General features: G+C 43.7%; 1 protein-coding gene across 2 annotated transcripts in view; it reads left to right on the top strand.

The window, feature by feature from the left end:
• The window catches only part of ATP2C2 (ATPase secretory pathway Ca2+ transporting 2), a 238,739-nt gene extending 214,804 nt beyond the window's left edge, over positions 1–23,935 (top strand). For both annotated transcript variants that reach the window (XM_029608098.1, XM_029608099.1), the window contains exons 25-27: positions 19,009–19,104; positions 19,417–19,558; positions 19,871–23,935. In XM_029608098.1, the coding sequence (XP_029463958.1) occupies positions 19,009–19,104; positions 19,417–19,558; positions 19,871–19,998 (366 nt within the window). In that variant the 3' untranslated portion in view covers positions 19,999–23,935. The remainder of the gene's footprint in view (positions 1–19,008; positions 19,105–19,416; positions 19,559–19,870) is intronic.
• Positions 23,936–25,099: the final 1,164 nt, after the last annotated feature.

Genomic DNA, 25,099 nt, shown 5'->3' with positions numbered 1-25,099 from the left:
GGTCCTTTTTCGGCCATTTTCTCAACTCTCTACCCCGTGGTGTCCGTCAGCCATTGACCGCACACCAGCTCTTTTTCATGGCGTCAACCAGTTTTTATCAGTGCCCCCAGTGCCCACGGACCATGTCCATCATGGATCCGCATGAGGTTTGCATCCTCTGCCTGGGGGCCTCACACGATGTCTGTGGGTGCCGTCTGTTCGATCAGATGACAGCCAAAGGGCATCGGGCGCGCCTTGACAAAATGGAGAAACTTCGGGACCTCGAAATCCTCCACACCTGCGTCAGTCTCTTTGTTGCCCAAGGATCATGGAGAGCCATCTGTCACGACCTCTCTAGATCCCTCTAGCTAGCACCCCCAAAGATTGGGGAGAGGGAGATCGATCCTCTGTGTTCTCTCTTCTTCCCCAGACCTCGGGGTCATCAACCTCCTCAGCGCCTTGCTGGTTGCCTGCATTGCGGCCTACCAACTTTACATGATTCAGTACAACTGCAATCTCTGGAAACGAGTCCAGGATTTTGTGGAGGGCCTTCCCCAGCAACAGCAGGAAGCACTTGCCGTCATGGCCTCACATGGTCTGGAAGCAGGGAAACATGAGGGGCGTTCCAGCTATGATGTTTTTGAAACTGCAGCCCGCGTAGCTGCCGTGGGCATCGATGCCAGATGAATGGTTTGGCTCCGGGCCTCCAGCTGGAGGTCCAGGATAGGCTTACCAATCTCCCTTGTACAGGCAAGAATCTGTTTGGGGATAAGGTCCAATATGCGATGGCGCAGCTGAAGGACCATCATGATACCCTCCAGCAGCTATCGCTAGTCCCTCAGAAGGGCCATCCTCGGCCAGGAAATCTTCCAGGCAAAGTTGTCGTAAGTCCTTCTACCGGCAGAGGAAGTATTACCCTCTGGCCGCTCGAACTCGCATGCCTCAAACCAGTTCCAGGGGTTGCCCACGCCAGCAGTGGGCCCCCAGACCCCAACTGGAGCCTCAGCAAGCCCCACCCACGGGCTTTTGACTGGCGGCGAGGGAGCTTAAGTTAGCTGGCAGTTCCCTTGGCGCCCAATCCCCCAGTCTGCAGGCTCCTCAGCTTCACCTGGCGCTGGGAAGGGATCATGTCGGACCACTGGGTCCTCTCCATTGTCTGCCAAGGGTACAGTCTGCACTTCAGCAGGCTCCCAAAGACTTCTCCCCCATGTCCATCATGGGGTTCATCCGCCCATTTGGTCATTCTTCAAAAGGAACTCTCCACCCTCCTTGCAGTGGGCATAGTAGAATTGAACCCTCAAGAACAACAGGGTCAAGGGTTCTACTCGAGGTTTCTACCACCTCTTTCCATGTCTGTCCTAAGTTTGTCCAAATTCTGTTACCTTCCTGGTCTCTATTACCTCCATAGGTAGGCTATTTCAGGCCTTGTCATCTTCATCTCTGATTCTTGCAAATGTCTAATTGACACCAAGGTCCTCATTGCATGCCTTGCCATGACATTTCATGATTAATATAGCCACCAAAATTTGTGAGACTTTTGTCCAAAAACATCTGACTTCCCCATGCTCATTCATGTTTGGTTTTAAGCAAAGTCACTCGGTGCAGGTTATCCCCAGTGCTTTCTTAGAAGCTTGATGCAGCTGTTCTGCTGCTGGTAGGGTTGTAACTGCCATTCCAGGCAGGTTTCCCCCAAACCTATTTGGAAGCTTGATGTAGTTGCAACTGCTGCTGTTAGGTATTTTCAGCCCTTTCAAAGATGTCTTCCTGTGTTTGACCTCCTCAGAATAATGGGTAGAGGAGAGGCAGTACCCATAAAGGAGCGACTGTTAAGATTCTTGCCAGTGTAAATGACTCCTACTCATCTCCTCTTGTCACAGTACACTGAAAATGGAAAGTCTGTGTCTGAAATGAGTGCTAGCTGGATGTATGCATGGGCATTCTTTCCACATACAGTGAATATTGGTGGTTATATTTGTGTTGCATTCCCTTGATAACATCCTGCAGATGTGTGCTATGTTTGAGGCATAAAGTAGCATAGTAAGGACATAAGGGATGAAAGGGCAATTAAAGGAATACCTGAAAAATATGATATTGGCAAGAAAACATGGGGGGGGGGGTTTTGTTTTTTTTCAATTACTACTTGCAGTACAAACACACAGGCTGATTCAGTAAAAATGCGGGAGAGCGGACGAACGCCCGCTCTCCTGGCGCACGCACCAGCCACTCGCCGGTGCGCGCGATACAGTATTCAAATGAGGTGGTGCGGTAGAATCGGGCAAAAGGAGGCACTAGGGACACTAGCGCGTCCATAGCGCCTCCTTTTAGCCCGGAGCGGCGGCTGTCAGCAGGTTTGACAGCCGACGCTCAATTTTGCTGGCGTCGGTTCTCGAGCCCGCTGACAGCCACGGGCTTGGAAACCGGATGCCGGCAAAATTGAGCGTCCGCTTTTCGGCCTGACAGTTGCGGGCTGAATTCAAATCTATTTATTTATTTATTTTTTAACTTTTTTTTACTCTTCGGGACCTCCGACTTAATATCGCCATGATATTAAGTCAGAGGGTGCACAGAAAAGCAGTTTTTACTGGAAGAAAATTAGCTGGAAGAAATTAGCGCCGACCTTTGGGTCGGCGCTAATTTCTGAAAGTAAAATGTGTGGCTTGGCTGCACATTTTACTTTCTGTATCCCGCGCGCATACCTAATAGGGCCCTCAACATGCATTTGCATGTTGAGGGCCCTATTAGGTGCCGCGGGTTGGTCGTGCTGGTCGTGCATGTTGAGGGCCCTATTAGGTGCCGCGGGTTGATACAGTACTGAGCGCTCCGTCGGAGCGCTCAGTACTGTATCGGCCTGACAGTGAGGTACTGGCAGCCTGAGAAATCAGTCTCATTGATTTCTGGTTTGAAGTCAAAAGTTTGCAAGCTGGAGATATTACAGAGTATAGAGGCTTTTTATTTGTTTTAGGATTCGCATGCCAGATATTTTAAGTCTACAATGTTGTTTACGTTTGGATTCGCAAACCTTTCTCATGAATAAATAAAGGTTAACCAAACATGTGCTGAGGATATGCAGCAATTATTTTACCAGGAAACAATTACTTCTGATATTTCTATTAAATTTGACATTACGTGTAAAACTTTCAGGTCACAAGAATTACTGGTGATTTTAAAAGTATTAGCTTTCTAGTTTCAGTACTATCCCCTTCTGTAAATTTTTATTGTGGGGTGGGGAGATGTTTGGCTCAGTTGTTTTTTTTCTGCCAGCTTAATCTGAACCAGAGCTGAGACTTCATTCACAACTATGTGGGGATTTTTCCCCTATTTTAATAGACCCCTATCCTAGTCTGGTAATTGCAGTGATAATCCTGAAGCGGGCAGCCTTCCTGAACACTGTATAGTGGGCTCTAAATCCCGCCTCAAGGAGAAATACCTCAACTCTTTTGCCCTCTCCCAAGGGGCTGTGGCCTCCGCAGCATCCCACAGCTGATCCAGAGTGCCGAAGGCTTGATCTGACAATCAAACCACAGACCCTTCCCTTATGGAGAGCATGAAGCGCTGCCACTCAGCCTCCGAGATGGCCTAAACGATTTTTACACTTGGTGGGCACCTGTGTCAGTCCCATTCCCTGCTCCTGAGGTCACTTATAGATTGATCCAGACTGTGATGAACATTTCCTTTATGCTGTAGTGATGGGCACAGGTAAGCAGAGTGACAGTGCTTTCAGAGTGTCACTTGGTGGAAGCAGTTGCCTACCTGGGATGAGCTGTTCACTCGTATCCTTTAGAGAACATACTGCTGCCAGGTAGCACTACACACTTTGAAACTTTTAACTTAAGCAGGTTTTTCAAGCCGTGTTTAAACATTTAGTGGTGACAAGTGGATTTTCAGGCCCAACTAGTCAGGGGCAAGTTTCTTTCTGATCTAGAGCCATCTGCTGACAGGGAATGCAGCCTGGGAGAGGAAGAGCTGAAGAACTGCATTCTCCCTCTGTACATGATCTTTACACACTCTCATTCTTCCCCTAATCTCGCAAAAACTATAGCACTGAAACACTACTACTTGCGCTAACAGACAACATCATGAGAGGTTTCGACAGCGGAAAACATTATATTTTAGTGATGCTAGACCTATCAGCGGCATTCGCTACAGTAAATCATGACATCCTATTAAATAGATTAGAAGAAATAGGTTTATGCAATATAACAATCAAATGGTTCAAATCATACCTAAATAATAGATACTTCCAAGTGCAAATCAAAGACATAATGTCAGAAAAAATAAACCTTCAAACAGGAGTTCCGCAGGGATCAGCCCTATCTGCCACACTATATTCAACATATACATGCTGCCGTTATGCCACCTGCTAGCTGGTTTGGGAATCTCACACTACATATACGCTGATGATATTCAATTAATACTTCCAATTAATGACTCAATTGAGAAAACTAAACTTAGCAAACATGTATCTAGATATAATAAAACAGCTCCCTAAACCAAATGGAATTAGTTATTAATATAGAGAAAACAGAATTCCTACACCTAGAACGAAAAAACATCACATTCATTCAAAACCCAATCACAATCAATAACAACCAAAAAATACAACTAGCTGAGAAAGTACAAAACCTTGGAGTGATAATCGATACGGAACTAAGTATGAAACAACATATATCTCTAAAAGTAAGGGAAGGTTACGCCAAACTTATGACTCTTAGAAGACTTAAACCACTATTAACAACAAAACGACTTCCGTTCAGTATTACAAGCATTAATTTTTTCGAGCACAGACTACTGTAATTCCCTTCTACTGGGATTACTCTATACCATGATAAGACCACTACAGGTACTTCAAAACACCGCTGCGAGAATTCTAACTGGTAAAAGTAAGAGAGACCATATCACCGAAACCCTAATTGAACTACACTGGCTACCCATTGAACAAAGAATACAATACAAGACCCTATATAAATTAATACATGACGAAAAGGCAGAATGGCTGAACACAGCCCTTCGCGTATACGTCCCTAATAGAAACCTGAGATCAGCAAACAAAGCACTGCTAACTATTCCCTCAGTAAAAACAGCTAGACTAACTCAAGTAAGGGATAGGGCCCTATCCCTAGCAGGATCTATTATATGGAACACCATGCCTTTAGAAATCAGAATGCAAAGAGACATCAAAACATTAAGAAAAAGTTTAAAAACATGGCTATTTAAGCAAGCATACCACAAAGAGAATGGAGAATAGAATCCAGGGAAATGTAGGATGCGGTCAGCAGAACTCCCACACACACACACACACCATCTTACTCGAATTGTGTGTATTTTATTTTTATTATATTTCAACAACATAGGACTAGATTTAAGTATTAATTTATCTGATAGCTGATAAAGATAGAAGTAGACATGACTTATCACACCCACTAAGTAATATTTAATTCGAAACTATGTTACAGTATTTGATGGCACCTTTTTAGTTAATATAATTTAACACATTTAAGCAACATGAAATTGTGCCTTATTGTGAACCGTTGTGACGGCATCTAGCTTAACGACTGTATAGAAAAGATTTTAAATACATTTTTTTTAAAAATAAATCTCCCAGCTCTTCCTCCAGAGCAACAGGAGTCCCATCCTGAGAAGCTACAGTGGCATAGAGCATGAGGTTTGAGATGAGCTCTATGAGAAAAATGCTGCCTCCTTGGAGAAAAAAATCGAATTTTTACATGGTTACATGGAATAGACTTAGTTTTTGGGTACTTGCCAGGTTCTTATGGCCTGGATTGGCCACTGTTGGAAACAGGATGCTGGGCTTGATGGACCCTTGGTCTGACCCAGTATGGCATGTTCTTATGTTCTTATGTTTTTCCCCTTTCTCTTTGTCTCCTCTACCCCCATCCAGGCTCAGCTTTTAAAGATTAAAATGAAGTGCAAAAAAGACATAATCTATTTCAACAGGTAGTTTGCGGTCTCACACTTGAGCAGAGTATGTTCAGACCTGAGCTAATCAAAAAACAGAGAAGAAGGGCAAAAGAAAAACCTTTTGTTATCCAATGGTTTTTATTTGGTAATCCAAAGACTTTAGGAGCTCTTATACAAGTTCAAAATTAGGTTTCATGGTCCCCTGACATGGACCGTATTTCATAGAAAACTGCTGCGGGAGGAACCATACATCTAAATAAGAAACAATATATTATATTTTACATAGAGGACAACGTAAATGCAGAATGCTGATGAATACAGAAGTCATGGGATAGGAGGCGATATCCTTTTGTGGATTATAAACTGGTTAAAAGACAGGAAACAGAGAGTAGGATTAAATGGTCAATTTTCTCAGTGGAAAACAGTAAACAGTGAGATTATCAAATTTACAAATGATACAAATTTATTCAGAGTAGTTAAATCACAAGCAGATTGTGATACAATACATTACAGGAGGACCTTGCGAGACGTGAAGATTGGGCATCCAAATGGCAGATGAAATTTAATGTGGACAAGTGCAAGATGTTGCATATAGGGAAAAATAACCCTTGCTGTAGTTACACGATGATAGGTTCCATATTAGGAGCTACCACCCAAGAAAAGGATCTAGGCATCATAGTGGATAAAGCAGAGTTGCTTACCTGTAACAGGTGTTCTCACAGGACAGCAGGATGTTAGTCCTCACATATGGGTGACGACAGTGGATGGAGCTCTGTCATGGAAAACTTTTCTGTCAAAGTTTCTAGAAAGCTTTGACTGACACTGGCACACTGAGTGCACTGAGCATGCTCAGCATGCCATTATCCCTGTGACCACAGGTGTCTCCCTTCAGTCTCGTGTATAGCAAAAAGTTCAAGCGAAAAATAAAATAATAAAACGTATGTAGACCCAACTCCGCGGGGTGGTAGGTGGGCGGGTTTCGTGAGGACTACCATCCTCCTGTCCTGTGAGAACACCTGTTACAGGTAAGCAACTCTGCTTTCTCACAGGACAAGCAGGATAGTAGTCCTCACATATGGGTGAGTACCGAGCTGAGGATGCCCGAGCAATGCACCAAATGCACCCAAAGATGTGCAACAGGCACAACAACAGGGGTGGAATTTGGTAAGGAGGGCATCCTGAAACCCTGAACGGATTGGTGGAAGGATGTTGGGTAGTTAAGCTGAAAACAAGTTGCGTAAACAGACTGGCCAAAAACGGAAGTTTGCCGGCCAGCCTTATCTAAGCAATAATGGCCGCGAAGGTATGGAGAGAGCTCTAGGTTGTGGCCTTACAAATATCAGCAAGTGGCACCGACCGAAGGTGAGCCACTGAGGTTGGCACGGCTCTAACAGAGTGTGCTTTCACACTGTCTTGTAGCGGAATGTCTGCTTGCTGGTAGCAAAAGGAGATACATTCCACCAACCAGGTGGAAAAGGTCTGTTTGCCCACTGGAACTCGCAGCTTGTCTTTTGCCAAAGAAGGAAAGAGTTAGGTATAATTCCTATGGAGTATAGTGCGGTCTAGATAGAATGCAAGTGCACTCTTACAGTCCAAGGAGTGGAAAACCCTCTCGCCCTGGTGAGAGAGAGGTGTTGGGAAAAAGTGGGCAGAGTATATTCTGAGTAAGGTGAGATGCTGCGTCTACCTTAAGGATATGAGGTTGAGTACGTAGGACCACTTGGTCACGGAGGAACGCAGGGTCAGGTGAGTATGTAACAAGGTGTGTAACTCACTGACCCTGTTGGCAGAAGTGATGACTATGAGGGAAAGAATTTCCCATGCCAGACTGTTAAGTGAGAGGAATGGTAAGGCTCGAACCAGGAACGTAGGAGTCTTGTAAGCACTAAATGTAGGCCCCATTCCGTAACCAGTGAAAATAGAGACGGCTTAATCAGTGGATGACCCATGGTAAGCTGACTCAGAAGGGGTTGAACTGTTAATCGGGTATCCCCACTCCCAAGTGGTATGCCAAATTGGAACCAAGGTGTACTCATGTGGAGGATGTCTGGGGAGCAGAATCCGAGGGAGTAAGAGAAAAAAGAGTGGTATAGAAAAAAGGGGGTAATACCCTTTTGTATGCGCCCTGTGGTAAATCATGCCATTTTGAATGGTAAGATTTATGTGTGGAAGGCTGTTGTGACGCTACCAGTACCTGAGAACATCAGTGAGTCCGTGATATGAGACTGAACTGTGAGAAGGCGAATTGGTTACCTGTGTGATAGATTGAGAAGTATGGGAAAGCATGCTTGTCGTGGTCAGGATGTGGGTCTGAGAAACGGCGAACCCCGTCCTGGTGCAGCATAATGAGAGTCCTGGCTATGAGAGGCGTCGAAAGTGACACATATAAGAGGCCTTTGTTGCAGAATGAGAAAAGGCGTCCATGGGAACGCATTCCGAGACATGTGTAGGGAGTAGAATCTGTCCACTGTATGGTTCGATTCAGACGCAGAGGGCAAGGTTGGTTGACCTCAGCGCTAGAAGATTTTGCTCGCTACACATGTAGTCAGAGACCATTCGAGAGGATGGAAACATCTATGGAGAAGGTCTGCTAGTGCGTTCAGTAAGTCTGTTAGATAAATGGCCTGGGGATGCATGGAGTGTGCAAGGGCCAAAGGCTAGAGCTGCACAGCTTCCTAGCAGAGCAGCTAAGAGGTTGTGCATGCCTGTGTGTTGGAATACCACATTGCCACTATGCTGTCTGTATGCACAAAGGCTTGTTGCAGAGGCAGTTTTGTAAGGCATAAAAGGCATAGCTCATGACTCGAAGCTCCAGGAGGTTGATGTGAAACTCCTGTATGGAGCGGAATAGACGCATATTGGGTTGGGAAGATGTGGATACGAACTCTTCAACCCTAAGTAAATGCGACCGTGAGCAGGACCAGCTGAGGATTTGGTTCTAGATCGGTAATATGGATCAGGGACGAAAGCGGTTGAACAGCTTAGATCCACTGATAATTGAAAATTCCACTGAATTTTACTCATAGCCAATCTGGGCGTATGAGTAAAGTGAATAGTGAAAAAACCCCTGGCCCATCAATGAAAGAATTGAGGGGCTGAGGTTATGTTGCATGCGCGCAGAGATGTGTAGGAATTTGTCAGAATGTCTGTGCGGTTGTTGAACAGGAAGTTCGTTGCGACTGTAGTGTCCAGAACTGTTCCATATCGGATTTATGGTAGTTAAACAGCAATCCCAGGTAGTAGATTTATAGTGAGTCGTGGAGAAGATAGAGCTCCTTGCTTGGATTGACTGCTGTTAGGCAGTTGTCCATGCAAGGAAAAGCGTGAATGATGTTTTACTCCATAGAGAAACAGCAGTCACTGCTATTGATTTTGGTGAAATACCCAAGTTGTCGAAGCTAGTGCAACCGGCAGAACTTGGGATTGTAATATTGTTGACTCACTATGAAGCACATAGAAAGTCGAGAGAGGGAACACACTTACTGCGGTAAGGGAAGCATGGTGACGAGAGACACCATGTTACCTGTCCCTGCTGAAGAAAGTTGACATTTCTGAGGTCCAGGATGGGTGGAGAGCATCTGCTTTCTGTTGAAAGAATAGTGAGATTAAAAACTACACACACACCCCCGGTGCTTTGTAGTGTCCAGGGGACTGTACCCTGAGCCCTGGTACTAAGTGGGGTGGCCGCTCTGATATCCAGCAAGTTGAGAGGCCAGGAGGTGTCCAACTGGCAGAGCTGATGTAATCTGGATATCAGCTAATCTCCCGCTGGAGCGTGAGCGGTAAAAGTCTTACTTGCATCTTTGTCTGCTGTGCAAGAAAATGTCGAGAGCTGTTGCCAGGTCTCGAGGTGGGCTTGCAATTGAGGCAATGTTTGCTGGATCTTGTGTCTAGCAGATCAGCTAATGCATCTGGGACTTCGGGCCTTAATTAGGAATCAGAAGCCAGAGTATTATCGAGTATGGAGTCCCGTTGCTGACAACGGATGTCTCGATGCAATCCCAAATTATTGGTAGAGAGGTTCTCTTGGTGTTGTGTCAAACATAGCTGGCAATAGCAATATGTGACACTAATACGGTTCTTGGAAGATAACACGACCTAGAACCTTTTGAAACCATGTGACCCGACTTAGCGACCAGGTCTCGATGGGATTGTTGCTGAAGTGGGATTACAGTATTTACTGTCCTTTGTGGTGGATCGCAGAAGGATGAGTCGGTGAATATCGATGGCTCCGTGGATTTCAGGAGGCATAGAGGACAGTCTGAGGGATGTAAACATCCGACTCAACTCTGTAATTTGGTATGGTAGCGCAGCTACAGAGGAGACAGGCTAGGCGTATCTGGCGCTTCCACATTATTTTGTGATGGCTCAGAACCCCGCACCGATGTCGGTGGGGAACGCCTCGGGTGCAGAGGAGCACATGACTTATGAACCCAGGCCCGCTTCGCAAGCTCAGTGTACATTGACGCCAGAGTTCGGCCCGGTTATTCTCCAGCACTGAGGACTGCCACCACTGAGCAGAACAGTGGCGGTGGCAGTAGCGATGTTTCCCTTGGCGCTTGGCCCAGTCATTCTCCAGCACTGATTAAGATAGCATCGATGTCCTGGATTGCATCAGTGGTGGACGGTCACCGTGCCGGTGACGATTATTGTCACGGTGCTCTGCCCGGTCTTTCCCCAGCGCTGAGGTGGATGCCCTCGCTGTCTTGGATGGTGAGTGGTGATGGACTGTCAGCATGCCTGCACTGCTCATGGCACTATGATGATACGGGGCTTTGGTTAAGAGTCCGAAGTATGGAGCATTGCGTTTAGGTGCTATGGCAGTATTGACGGTATCGATGGCGGCATTGAAGATGGCTTCGAGGGTATCGTTGAAAGCATCGATGGAAGTGTTGATGGCTCGGGCAGAGCACAGATAACATTGATGGAAGCACTGACGGCATCAGCGTAGGATCAATGGAATTGATGTGGCATCGAAGAATTGAAGACTCATCGATGGCATTGGTGAAATCAATACCGGCATCGATGGCGGCATCCACAAAATCGAATAGGGCATTGACAGCATCGGTGGTATAGACGATGGCACCGATGGAAACACGTGGGCATCGATGGCATGGACACGGGCGTCGATGGAATTCATGGAGAGATCAGTATCATGGATGTAAACATCGATGGCACTGACAGAATCGATGTGGGGATCGATAGCATCGATGGAATGGATGGCGATATCGATGGGGGCATCGACCGCACGGAGGTACCGAGGGAATTGATGGAGGCATGGATTCGACAGCAGCCCTGGTGGCAACGGTAACCGTGGATGTCCCTATCCCACTAGCCCTAATAACCAGGTGGAGGATCATAGGAGGACACTCGCAGGCTTTGTGGGGCTAACTAAGGATGAAAACATAGGCAAAGGGAACAGAAAAGTTTTCCGTGACAGGGTTCCGTCCACTGACGTCACCCATATTTGAGGACTACCATCCAGCTTGTCCTGTGAGAATACATTAAAATCGTCAGCTCAGTGTGCTGTGGAAGTCAAGCAAACAGAATGTTAGGCATTATTAGGAAGGGAATGGTGAATAAAACTTCTTAATGCCTCTGTATCGCTCCATTGTGAGACCGCACATTGAGTTCTATGTACAATTCTAGACGCCGCATATGAAAAAAGATATAGTTGCACTGGAGAAGGTACAGAGAGAGGCAACCAAAATAATAAAAGGGATGGAACAGCTCCCCTATGAGGAAAGGCTGAAGAGGTTAGGGCTGTTCAGCTTGGAGAAGAGATGGCTGATGGGGGACATGATAGAGGTCTTTAAAATCATGAGAGGTCTTGAATGAGTGGATGTGAATCAGTTATTTACACTTTTGGATAATAGGGCTAGGGGGCACTCCATGAAGTTAGCAAGTAGCACATTTAAGACTAATTAGAGAAAATTATTTTTCACTCTATGCACAATTAAGCTCTGGAATTTGTTGCCAGAGGATGTGGTTAGTGCAGTTAGTGTAGCTGGGTTTAAAAAAGGTTTGGATAAGTTCTTGAAGTCCATTAATTGCTATTAATCAAGTTGACTGCGGGAATGGCCTCCGCTATTACTGGCATCAGTAGCATGAGATCTTCTTAATGTTTGTGTGCTTGCTAGGTTCTTGTGGCCTGGACCATTGATGGACCCTTGGTCTGACCCAGCATGGCAATTTCTTATGTTCTTAACACATGTAATTGCGTCTTCAGCAGTGGGAGATGGTTTTGTAAAAAGGAGGTCACAATTGACATAAAGTACCCATTTATAGGCATATTTAATTACTTTAATAGGGTAGCCATGATGTAAAAAGTCATAGTTCTGGCTTGGCAGATATACTCTTCATTTGTTCATAAATGTTGAAGGCGAAAAATCTGCCCAACCGGAATATTGTGGCGCAGATGATGTGGGTGGCAACTCATGAATGATAGTAGCGTGTTTTTCTCACAGGACAAGCAGGATGGTAGTCCTCACATATGGGTGACATCATTAGGATAGAGCCCAATCACAGAACACTTTTGTCAAAGTTTCTAGAACTTTGACTGGTACCTACTGGGCATGCCCAGCAATGCATTTACCCTGCATCCAGCAGGGGTCCTCCTTCAGTCTTCTTTTTTCTGCGCAGAAGTAGCCACGCGGGTTAAGGAGCTCTTTGGAGATTCCTGACAGGAATTTTCCTCATGGAACTTCATTCAAAAATTTTCAAAAAATTCTACCCCATAGGGGTCCCCGTATTGATATCCATACTCCGTGGTCGAAAGGTAAGGTTTTTTTGGTTTTTTTTAAATTTATACTTTATTAAATTTCTTAAAACATTTTCCAATGAAAAAAGAAAATAAGAAAATTTGAGTTACATTACTAAACATATTATTCTCCAGGCAAACTTTACAAAGGAAAAAATATCCACATGTAAACTCAACTATAGTCCACAAGAAGGGCAACCAAAATAATAAAGGGGATGGAACAGCTCCCCTATGAGGAAAGGCTGAAGAGGTTAGGGCTGTTCAGCTTGGAGAAGAGACGGCTGAGGGGGGACATGATAGAGGTCTTTAAGATCATGAGAGGTCTTGAATGAGTGGATGTGAATCGGTTATTTACACTTTCGAATAATAGGACTAGGGGGCATTCCATGAAGTTAGCAAGTAGCACATTTAAGACTAATCAGAGAAAATTCTTTTTCACTCAACGCACAATAAAGCTCTGGAATTTGTTGCCAGAGGATGTGGTTAGTGCAGTTAGAGTAGCTGGGCTCAAAAAAGGTTTGGATAAGTTCTTGGAGGAGAAGTCCATTAATGGCTATTAATGAAATTTACTTAGGGAATAGCCATTACTATTAATTGCATCAGTGGCATGGATCTTCTTAATGTTTGGATAATTGCCAGGTTCTTGTGGCCTGGTTTGGCCTCTGTTGGAAACAGGATGCTGGGCTTGATGGACCCTAGGTCTGACCCAGCATGGCAATTTCTTATATTCTTATTACTGGGAGACTAAACATTAAGTAACAAAGGTAAGGTTTTACCCTAGTTGTGGTGGATTCCCGTCGGGTTATCCCTTTGGGGCCTACTGGCCATCGACCGCACCGCGGCTAAATTTTTGTCTGAGTCATGGCGTCGGGTTTTCGTTGGTGCCCCGACTGTACTCGAACAACGTCCATCACTGACCCGCATGGGGTCTGGGTTATGTGTTTGGGGTCCGGCCACGATGTCCTTACTTGCACCAAATGTGCCCAAATGACACCTAAGGGGTCGTAAGGCTGGTTTAGAGAAGATGGACTTTGTCTTTCAGTTAAAAACCCCGACTCCATCGATAGCTTCGACATCGTCCGAGCCGGTGCCATCGACTTCTCGCCAGCACTGGGACACTGCTGCTGTTCGACCGGCGTTGACAATTCCAAAGGTGTCGATTGCCTCCTCAAGAAAAGGACCAAGGAGAACATCATGAAAAGCATAGACACTGCCATCGGAAGGCTCAGTCCGTCGATCCAGGCACGTCCTCGACATCGACAGAGCCACCAACAAAGAAGCCCCGTCCAGAAAAGGCCCCATCCTCTTCTGTGACTGGGTCACTGAGGCGTTTCCCCCCACCTTCAGTGGTGCCGGGATCCGCGATTCCACCTTCACCAGTGAACCCTCCGGCTACGCCAGTGCTGCCTCCTACTCTGGTGCCGAGGTTCCATGCCCCAGGCTTCTGCGAGGAATTGGATCAGATGATCCAAGAGGCCATTGGTAAAACACTTCAGGGCTTCCAACCTCCATCGACGCCGGTACTGGTCCCCGAGCAGGTCATCGATCAGATTCCCGTAGCGCTTGCACCGCTACTGGGTAGATTGGATGCATCGATCGGTGCCCTACCTCCGATGGAACCAAGAGCACTGGTGGGTCCAGTACCTTCCACACCGATTCCATTATCATCGGATGATGAGGAAACACAGTTACCCATTCCACCGTCTGGAATTTTACTACCGACTCATCCATTGATGTCACCGGTCCCTTCGGTTCCTCCAGGAACCGAAGGGACCGGTGCTAGTCCTGGTTCTTCAGGATTAGCACCATTTCTCCCTGCTGGAGACCCACTAGGTGCTGGAGATCAGCCCTACAATCCTTGGACCGATAATTCGTCCCAGGATTCGGATGATCTACCATCAGAGCCCTCTCCCCCAGATGAAAGACGCTCGCCACCAGAAGATCTGCTTTTATTAATTTCATCAAGGAAATGTCTGAAACCATTTCTTTTCAGCTTCAGGTGGAAGAGGACTCTAGGCATAAGATGCTGGAAGTACTCAATTTCTAGATGCCCCTAAGGAATTCATGTCCATACCCATGCATGAAATCCTGCTTGATCTCCTGAAGAGAAACTGGGAACACCCATGTTCGGTCCCACCAGTCAACCACAAGACACATTTATTTATTTATTTATTTATTTATTTATTTATTTATTTAAGGATTTTTTATATACCGAGGCACGTTTGCAAAACATCACCTCGGTTCACAATGTAACATAACTTAGCAACAAGCTTTACAATAATATCATTTTTTAACAGGGGGTGGGTGAACAAAGTTGGAGGAGATAATACGAGAATTATATACATATGTACATATATGTTTTAACAAGAGAGTTAATCAAAGCAGTAATATTATTAGCAAGGGGAGGTAATATGCCACCTATCTGGTGCAATCAGCTCCGAGGTTCCAAAAATCACAGTTGGATCATCACTCTATGGTTGTTGAATCAGCCCAGAAGAAGGCACGACGTTCAAAAACCTCATTCCTCCATACCTCCAGGGAAGGAACAAAAATCCCTGAATGCTTTTGGCAGGTGTGTCCTTCCATGGCTCCATGCACATATCTCACATAGCCTCTTACCAGTTATACATGACACAGTATAACAGAGACCTCTTTAAAAGGATCCAGGACTTCTCTGATTCTTTACCAGAGCAACTCCAGACTCAACTTCGTGCTCTGGCTCAGAAAGTTCTAGATGCAGGAAAGCACGAGGTCCGCGCTGCATATGATATCTTCGACACGGCTTCTAGAGTGTCTGCAGTGGGAATAAGTGCCAGAAGATAGGCCTGGCTCAAATCATCGGACCTAAGCCCAGAAGACCAAGACAGGATCTACCCTGTGTGGGCGATGATCTTTTTGGGGAGAAGATCCCCAAAAAGACTGTGGCGCAGTCGAAGGATCACCATGAAACTCTGCGCCAGCTTTCTTCTGTTCAGAGTTCCCATTTGCCCCTAAGAGAACTTTCAGACGTGACTCTTAAGCGGCCAGCCTACAAGCCAAGGAAGTTTTATCCTCCGGCTTCTAGAGGATGCCCTTCTAGACCTTACCAAAAAGGTCAATCCAGGCAGACTCTGCCTCAAAAGTCTTAGCCAGCTTCTCAGCCTGGACCAGCGTCAGGGTTTTGACTCTTTCCTAGAGAGTGTAGGCCAACCACCTCTTCCATCCATACCGGTCGGCTCTGCCATTTCAACAGCGCTTGGCATACAGTCACCACAGACCAATGGGTACTGGCAGTAGTCACTCAGGGTTACCACCTAAATTTCCTGACTGTTCCAGTGGACTCTCCGCCTCAGCTGACTTGGGGAACGTCCGACCACTCTCTCTCGCTCGAACAGGAGGTCTCACGCCTCCTCAAGTCCCGAGCAATAGAACCAGTGCCCCTCTCCCAGCAGGGGCAAGGGTTTTATTCCCGGTATTTTCTAATACCAAAAAAGTCAGGTGGCGTACGCCCAATACTGGACCTCCGTGCCCTAAACAAATTTTTGCAGAGGGAAAAATTCAAAATAGTAACCTTGGGCTCTCTACTTCCTCTTCTACAAAGAGGAGATTGGCTATGCTCTCTAGATCTCCAAGACACTTACACACACCTCAATTACTCCATCTCATCGCAAATAGCCCCCGTCATTTTCAGTACCGTGTATTACCATTTGGCCTGGCGTCTGCTCCACGATATCTAAGAAGGTGATTTTAGCCTGATCAATAAATACAGAAAAGCGCAAGTGGGGGTTGCAAGCATTTAACCAATCCAGAAACATATATAATTGAACCTCAGTGTCTTCCCAAACCAAAAAGGTATCAATATACATAAGAACATGCCATACTGGGTCAGACCAGGGGTCCATCAAGCCCAGCATCCTGTTTCCAACAGTGGCCAATCCAGGCCATAAAAACCTGGCAGGTACCCAAAAACTAAGTCTATTCCATGTTACCGTTGCTAGTAATAGCAGTGGCTATTTTCTAAGTCAACTCAATTAATAGCAGGTAAGGGACTTCTCCTCCAAGAACTTATCCAATCCTTTTTTAAACACAGCTATACTAACTGCACTAACCACATCCTCTGGCAACAAATTCCAGAGTTTAATTGTGTGTTGAGTGAAAAAGAACTTTCTCCGATTAGTTTTAAATGTGCCACATGCTAACTTCATGGAGTGCCCCCTAGTCTTTCTATTATCTGAAAGAATAAATAACCAATTCACATCTACCTGTTCCAGACCTGTCATGATTTAAACACCTCTATCAAATCCCCCCTCAGCCATCTCTTCTCCAGGCTTAAAAGTCCTAACCTCTTTAGTCTTTCCTCATAGGGGAGCTGTTCCATTCCTTTTATCATTTAGGTCGCCCTTCTCTGTACCTTCTCCATCGCAACTATATCTTTTTTGAGATGCGGCGACCAGAATTGTAAACAGTATTCATACCTTAACCAAACTTTGATAAATGACATGAAAGAGGCATGCACTATCAGGGCCCGTAGCAGCCCCCATCACTGTGCCTTTAATCTGTTGAAAAATTTGCCCATTGAAGGAAAAAAAATTCATAGTGAGAGCTGTTCGGGTGGAAGCCACCAGGTGGGGGACCAATGCTCATGGAACATCAGTACAGGCAGAATCGTATTGACAAAAGTAATAACCTTCCGTTGGGGAATGTTTGAATACAAGGATTCTAAATCAAGAGTGACAAGTAGTAGTTGAGTATGTAGAAGGGTTACGGTAATTGATGGATCAACTGAATGAAATGTCCAGAATCTCCGACAAAAGACCATGCTTGTGAAACGAGAGGTTTCAGAAATATGTCATCAAATGGGGACAGCTGTTCTAAAAGAGAACCAATTCCTCATATAATTGGTCTACCTGGAGGGTCATTTAGAGATTTATGTATTTTGGCGAGAATATAGAATACTGGCATGCGGGGAAATGGCTCTATCTGAAAATTCGCTTCCCAAGAAATAATTAAATGATTATCAAGTGTCATGGAAACCAAATCAGAGATTTCTTGTTGTAATGGTAGTGTAGGGTCAGTCAGTAGCAGTATGTAGTAAGTCCAGTCAGCAAACTGTCGCTCTACTTCAATTATATATTTATTACAATGCATCGCGACCACACCCCACCCTCTTTGTCCGCTGGTTTGATAATAAGAGTCCACTGTCATTAAGGTGTTTAAAGCATGGTAATCTTCCTTGAACATATTCTGGAAACGATAATGTTTCTGTGTTTCAAAGCTTTGTAGATCAAACAAGATTAATTTTTCAAAGAAAGTCAATAAATGATCCATGCTGTCAGGAGGAATCCAGGTGGATTTTTTTTTTCTACACGCCCTCGTTCATCTGATAATTCCCAAATCTCACACAAACCTCTTTTTAAAAAATTTACTTTTCCACTACTGGAGTTATTTACATCATCCAGTGCCACTGCACCTTCCTGTATGTTGGAAAAACCACCCACAGTGTGCGCACCTGTATCTATGAACATTGTTCTTGTTTGTTTAAATCGAGAAAATGTGCAAGAAGCCCGACACACAGTGGAGGATTTGAGATTTTTTTGTGTTAGAGGTTGGTCACCCTCCCCCCACGGTGGTTGATTCTCCAGACTTCTAATAAAGCATGAACAAAGATGAATTCATACAATCTTTAAATTCTGTGTTCTCTTTGGTTTAAACCTCAACATTGACTGGTCTGTGTTTCTTTAAATGCATTGACTATTTGACATCCCTGTCTTCCCTGACAATACCAACTTTGACAGTCAAAATCAATTGTGTTTATACTGTTTTTATATATGTATATTGCATGTTTACTTTTTATATATAGAGAGAAAGAGAGATAAAACACTTTGGACTATAAATAATAAAGCAGTAAAAAATGCAAAAGCACTGTGGTTTGCTATCTAGAAAAGAGAGTATAATGTTGAGTAGAGGTGATACTCCTATTAAGTTAATGAATGTTTTAAGGGGACTTCCTCATGCAATATCTTTTTAAGGGATAATTTTGTAACAGCCCATATCATAAAGTCAGCAAATAGGCACAAAGTTACCAGTTTTACAAAGTGGATTTTAGTTATCCCACAAAAACTAGCCACACACTATTACATCTGCCAATCTGTGTACAGGAGATTTCCACACATGCTTCTGAAAATGCAAAAGTATGTGGATAAGTCCAAACGCCTCCATTCAGTCCAGGTAAATGTCTGCGCATACAGGACTTAAACAAGTTTACCTGCATATCAAGCAGGCCATTTTATTATCTGCCAATCTCCACTGTCTTGCCCATGGAAATGTCTTTGAAAATGACCCTTAATGATAGTCTCTCTTTGCATTTTCAGATTCCTGATGACAAAGTAACACCTAGAACCACAACCATGACATTTACCTGCTTTGTGTTTTTTGATATGTTCAACGCATTGTCTTGTCGTTCTCTGGTGAGATAACTTTCTCTTATTTTTAAATCATCCAAAATACGAGAACAGTATAATTACTGCTATTAGAACTGCTGTAATCTTAAGAAAAGGAGTGTGGTTTTCTGATGGCAAGATCCACATATTTCAATTTATTGATTAAAACATCTTTTTTTGAGTACAGTTATTTTGTTTTCTGCTTATTTTTTGTAAAGTCATATTATACTAATTTATTATTTGTAAATGTTCCATAGGATGATTTACTATCTGAAAGCGAAAACTTAGTGTAGGTCACTTGCAGAAGGACTGAGTTGAAACTTTTGCTTGAATTTTCAGACCAAGTCCATATTTGAGATAGGACTTTGCAGGAACCGCATGTTTTTGTATTCGGTTCTGGGATCGATTCTGGGACAGATGGCTGTAATCTACTTACCTCCATTGCAAAAGATTTTCCTCACACAGAATCTAGAAGTACTAGGTAAGTTAATCAGGGGTGGGAAAAAAAAGGGTCTGACATGGTTTGGGATACACAAAATAAGTCACTGATTTGGATACATTAAGATACTATGTCCTCTGCAGCCCCCATTAATGTTCCCTCCTCATTGCTTTTCATTGGCCATTTTATCACTGCTTATAAGAACATTTGTCCAGGCTTAATGCCTCCATAGATAGATAAACCTTTTTTTTTTTTTTTAATCAGTTGTGATATGAGCATACCACTGTGCAGCAAAGCAGTATGTTAAATGTTATTGAGGAATCAGAATCTTTTCTCACCACACGTTTTTTGCAGATCTCCTCTTTCTGAGTGGACTGGCATCATCAGTCTTCATTGTGTCAGAATTGATCAAAGTATGTGAAAAGTTCTGCTGCAGAACAAAACAGGTGAAGAAACCAAACGAAGAAATTGGACTCAGTTGAACTGGTCTCGCTTGAACACCTAGTGTTTTTTTGGGTTTTCTTGTTTGTTTTTTTTAACTGACACTGCAGCTTGTAAGACCTTTCCTACTGTCGGCCTTGGCTACTATGCACATTGTTTTATATTAAACATTGTACGTAACACCAACCTTCAGGCGTTTCTTGGCACAGCGGATTGCCACCTGACACTTCTTTAGAAGAACAAGAGGGACTATCCTGGTAAAATAAGTACCTCAGTGAGGTGACATTCAAATCAGCCAAGAAATACCTCTACATCCATTCAGATTTCTACATCACTTAAAAGTATCATTTATTTATAAAAAGAACTATGTTTGAGCTGTTTTTATTCTACCTTTTTGCAACTATCAGAATGGCAGAAAAGTGCACATGGAAAAATCTTCCCTTTGACTGGAGGGAGGGGCTGAATATATGCATAGATGTGAATACTTTTTATATCTGCACTTCCAGGCACTGCCACTGCTGGCAATGGACATTGTGCCAAGAAAATACAACTGCTGGTAGCATAGAGTAAGAAAGAATAATTATTTTTCTTTCTAGATTCATGGTCCAGCATGCATTATATTAATAAACTGGATATGAAATAGCAATGATATAGGCAAGAGCAAAACCTTGCAAAATTTGCCCAAATAAGATTGAGGGAAAATCTGTTTTAAGTGACCTTTAATCACAGTATTGGTATGTCAGATCTTACAGCTGCTGTCCACCTCTGCATGTTCACTCATACTGCTGGCAGAAGCCCTGTTCTGGCTATAATTCTAATGTCCTACCCTGCTGGTTTCTGGATGGCCATTCAAAACTTTGTAGTTCACTGATACAGGAATAGTTTCTCTAGGGCAGTAGCTATGGTATAAGTAAGACATGGGTATGACTCCGTTTTATGAAACTGATATGTAACGGTTATGTTTCACTCACTTTTACATGAAAGGGAGCCCACCCCATCAGATGCACAATATAAAAATGCCCTATGAGTCAATCAAGGCAGTGCACACACTGCAAACATGCATCCACTTTCCAGTGGTACCAATAAGGCAGATCCATATCCTAAAGAATGCAGCCATAAACGTGTCCCAAAAAATTTAGAGGTATGGGGTCTTGAAGTGTACATTTACAAAAAGCTTCAGTACTGAAAGTCATCTCCTCTTCATGCTTTTAATGTTAAAATTAGTTTCTTCAAAACAGGCAACTATCTTTTAGTTTGCGACTGTACAGAAATTATATAGTATATGATCAGAGCACTTGTGTTATCCTGCCTGCCCTGTTCTTAAATGCTAGGGAGATATCCCAGCATGTAAACTATAGCGCTTCTTATCTTATGTCCAACTTTGGGATCTTCTTTGGTTCTCTATCATCATGAGTAGATGAGCATACAAGTTCTCATACTTAATCCAGCATAAAGTAGCAACCCCATCCACCCATTTTATTTCCAAACTTTGTAATAACCTAAACCGCTACCAAAAGTAGTGAGGCTACTCAAATATCTGACCAGTTAGGTCTCAAGCCTATCTTATGTAGAAAGATGAATTTAATTGGCTTCAACTTTGCAAAGTTTGATCTACAAAGTTATTACAGAATGCACTTAAAAATACTTTTTTTCCCCTCTTTGATTACCATCGATGACAACTCCCTCTGGGTGGAATGTGAATGGAATGCTGTGCACCAGCTGTTTGACAAAATAAATCCACAACACACTAAAGAAATCCATGGAGCCTGACCATGTTGCCACATGTGTATGTGGATTCTAAAAACAAAATTGCCATGGCCTCCCTGATATGTCTTCAAAATACAGCATGGCTAGGCTTGCAAACACAAGTGATTTGGTGGGAGGGAGCACCCTCTGCCATCGAGATTGATAAGCCTACTTTTCTTCTTTCAGAAAGTTGGCTAAAAAATTAACGGTTGTCATCTTTCCCCTTAGAGACTTTTTTTGTCTCTTACGTTCTACTCATTTAAATTTTTAAATCTTAAATCCATTCAGAATTTCTAAATATATCTAAGTCCTATTTTAAATTGGCCATTTTTGTCTTTCATCTTTTCCTTAAACCCCTCTCCTAGGATGGCATGCTGAAATGTCGCAAGTCACAGGACTGGAGCCATAGCACCACTCTGCGGTGGCAGCCATCTTTCCTTCCTCCGTCCCCAGGCACAAGCATACCACCTCCATCGTGCACCAAGCCTGTCTGGTCTGACAGATATGGGGGGGGATCCAAACCCAGGCACCAGGCCAACTTTAGGCATTAGAATTTTTCTACTGAACTTGCTTCTGTATCACAGACACATCATTCTGCTCGTGATGCGCTCATGGTAGTTTCTTAGAACCATAGAAACGTGAGGCCAGAAAAAACTGTATGGCCTAACGATGTGATGTTCCTTGATTTTCTTGAATTCAGATACTGTCTTTGTCTTCACCACTTGCATGCATCCACCACTCTCTCAGAAAAGAAATATTTCTTTACATTACTCCTGAGTCTACCCCTTTCACGCTTATCCAATAAATCCCTTGTTCTAGAGCCTCCTTTCCTTTGAAAGAGGCTCACCTCCTGTGCATGGAAACCTTGGAGGTATTTACACAGCTCTATTATCTCACTTTTTCTTCTGCTCAAATATTCTGTTCATTTTCTGAAACTGTAGCTATTGCTATGTGGTGAAAACCTACAAACCAAGCTTAGGGTGCAGAGGGAGCCTAGTAGTGGGCTCTGGCTGGAGATGGCTCCTTGTGATAACTTGGCTAAATGGGAGGTGGCGTGCAAGAGGGTGAAAAAAATCCCGGTTGCTATGAATGAGGCTATCATAGATTTAGTACAGGCTGGCAGCCCAAAGGAGCAAGAGGAAAGAGCTGAGCCAAAAATAGTACAAAAAAACTCATTCTATAGCTCCTTTACTTTGTGTGTTCAAGCTAGTTTTTGGGGGTAAAATCTTACCTTTACACTTTGTACTATTTTCATATTCACAGGGCTACATTAAACACACGAAGATTTTTCTTTATAAAGAAAACCATTGTAGTATCACTATAGGAAAGGCTAAGTTCTGTGACAGAGTGCACAGATGATGCACACCCACTTTGCATGTGTGCATAATTACATAAGGTATGGCTATCTCATTGCTTAATTAGGACAAATGTTTACTGACAGATGGAGGGGCAAAAATTGGCCCTGAAGTGTAATTATCTTTGCTCATTATTTAAAAAAAAAAGCGCAGTATCTTATTGTAAATAAGTAGCATCCACACATGCTATTACCAGTAAACACTGTCTCTCTATGCTTTTCAGTATCTACAGTGAAAAAGTTATTACCAGCTGCTAGGCTTTTATTGGCCTCTGTGAAATGATTGGGTGGTGTTTTAATTTCTATACAGGTGCTGCACAGCTCAGGTGTAACTGTCTGGGCACCCTTCTGGGCCCTCAGGATGGTGATAGCGAGCATCATGTATGAGCCAAGTACTAAGATTGCTGTTACAGAATCTAGAGGCTCGGCTAGCACCATGTGTTGCCAATCAAAAATTTAAAGGGCTGCTGTAGGTTGTTTGCAAGTCATTTTTGAGAAAGAAATGTAATTTATAAAAAAAATTATTTAAAAAAATGTTTGGTACCAGTGGAGCAGGCACAAACGTGTCTGTAATGCATGCGATACTATGACATCCTGAATTCTGGCACCAAGGTACAGTATAAGCCTTAATGGAGCTAGTTGCATTTAAATCTAGATGCATTTGTGTTCCATGCCCATACAAGTACCTTTTCATTATAAATAGGAACTTCCGGCATTACGAACAAAACCTAGATATGTGTTCTTCATCCACAGCTTTATGTATCATTTTGTTACAGATCTGCATTACAGAAAATCCAAGGATTAAAATGTCCCCATTTCACCTGTTCCTTTATTTATGTTTCCATATTAAATAAAAATGTAATGATGTTGGTCTTTAACTAGTCATTTTGTTTTCTATCATTAAGTGCCCTATTCAGCCTTTACCACTCAACATACATCTAAGGAACTATTTACTCTGTCACACAATGTGGCATGCCTTGTATTTTTGAGCCATAATCCTAGCCTAGTAAAGTATTATAGATGTTGCTATGCAAGTTCTCCGTGGACAAGCATGTAATACAGCCACAGAAGTGGTTGACGTCACACCCCCCCCCCCCCCCCCCCAGTGATGAATTTCGGCATACTCTCCTTATATGGCTCAGAAAGTTCTTGAACTTTTAACTGAGCATATGCAGGCATTCCCCCAAGGTCCTCTCTCCTCACATCATCAGTTTTACTTCATCTGCTTTTGCAAACAGAAGGGTACTGCTCTCTCTCTCTCTCACACAATGTCCTCATGGAAAGACGAAACACCATTTAAACTTTGTCAAAGATGCAATCACAAAATGTGAAGCAGGGATACACACCAGTTGCACCTTCAGTGTTTGGGACCATACCATGACAAGAACTAAGTCCTGTGGCAGCATGTCGCTGAGAGCATGGGGATACAGGAATCTTAAAATACGCCATGAGCATGCTCACTCGTGACGCTCAAAAGCAAATCGAGGAAAAGAAGATCACATTCACCAAAATCTAATCCTGGGGGAATTCTGCTCAGCACAGAATTCCCCTTCTGTGCAGTTGCACAGAATTCCTTGGTCTGGAATTGGCCCTGGCGTACCGCGAGCGGAGGCCATCCCACTTGTGGCAAAGATGAAGTAGGCTCCCGGGCCGGCCTCTACTCGCGGCACACCGGGGCCTTCTCCATAATAGCCGTGAGGGGGATGGCCTCCGCTCACAGCATGCCAGGGCCTGACAAATTCTGCTCAGCAGCTGCACAGGAGGGATATTCCGCAGGACTACACATTTCATAGCAAGTACAAACACTTCAGGTGCAACTTATATTTAAATTCAACAAGGCTTTTACTTTGACCATATTTGTGCTGATGGTATGAAATTTACCAATTTCCTCTCTTGGGCACCTTGTAGTATTGTTTATGTGGCATCAGGGAGTAATCTATTTCTTGTGATGAACTGTTTCAAGTGAAGATAAAGCAGGCCCAGGCATGCTGTGAGCAGAGGCCATTCTACTCATGGCGAAGATGAAGTAGGCCCCAGTGAGA

Source organism: Rhinatrema bivittatum, chromosome 7, assembly GCF_901001135.1.
Source record: "Rhinatrema bivittatum chromosome 7, aRhiBiv1.1, whole genome shotgun sequence".
Classification (NCBI taxonomy): Eukaryota; Metazoa; Chordata; class Amphibia; order Gymnophiona; family Rhinatrematidae; genus Rhinatrema; species Rhinatrema bivittatum.
Note: the sequence above shows the minus strand (reverse complement) of the source record. Positions and strands in the feature narration are given on the sequence as shown.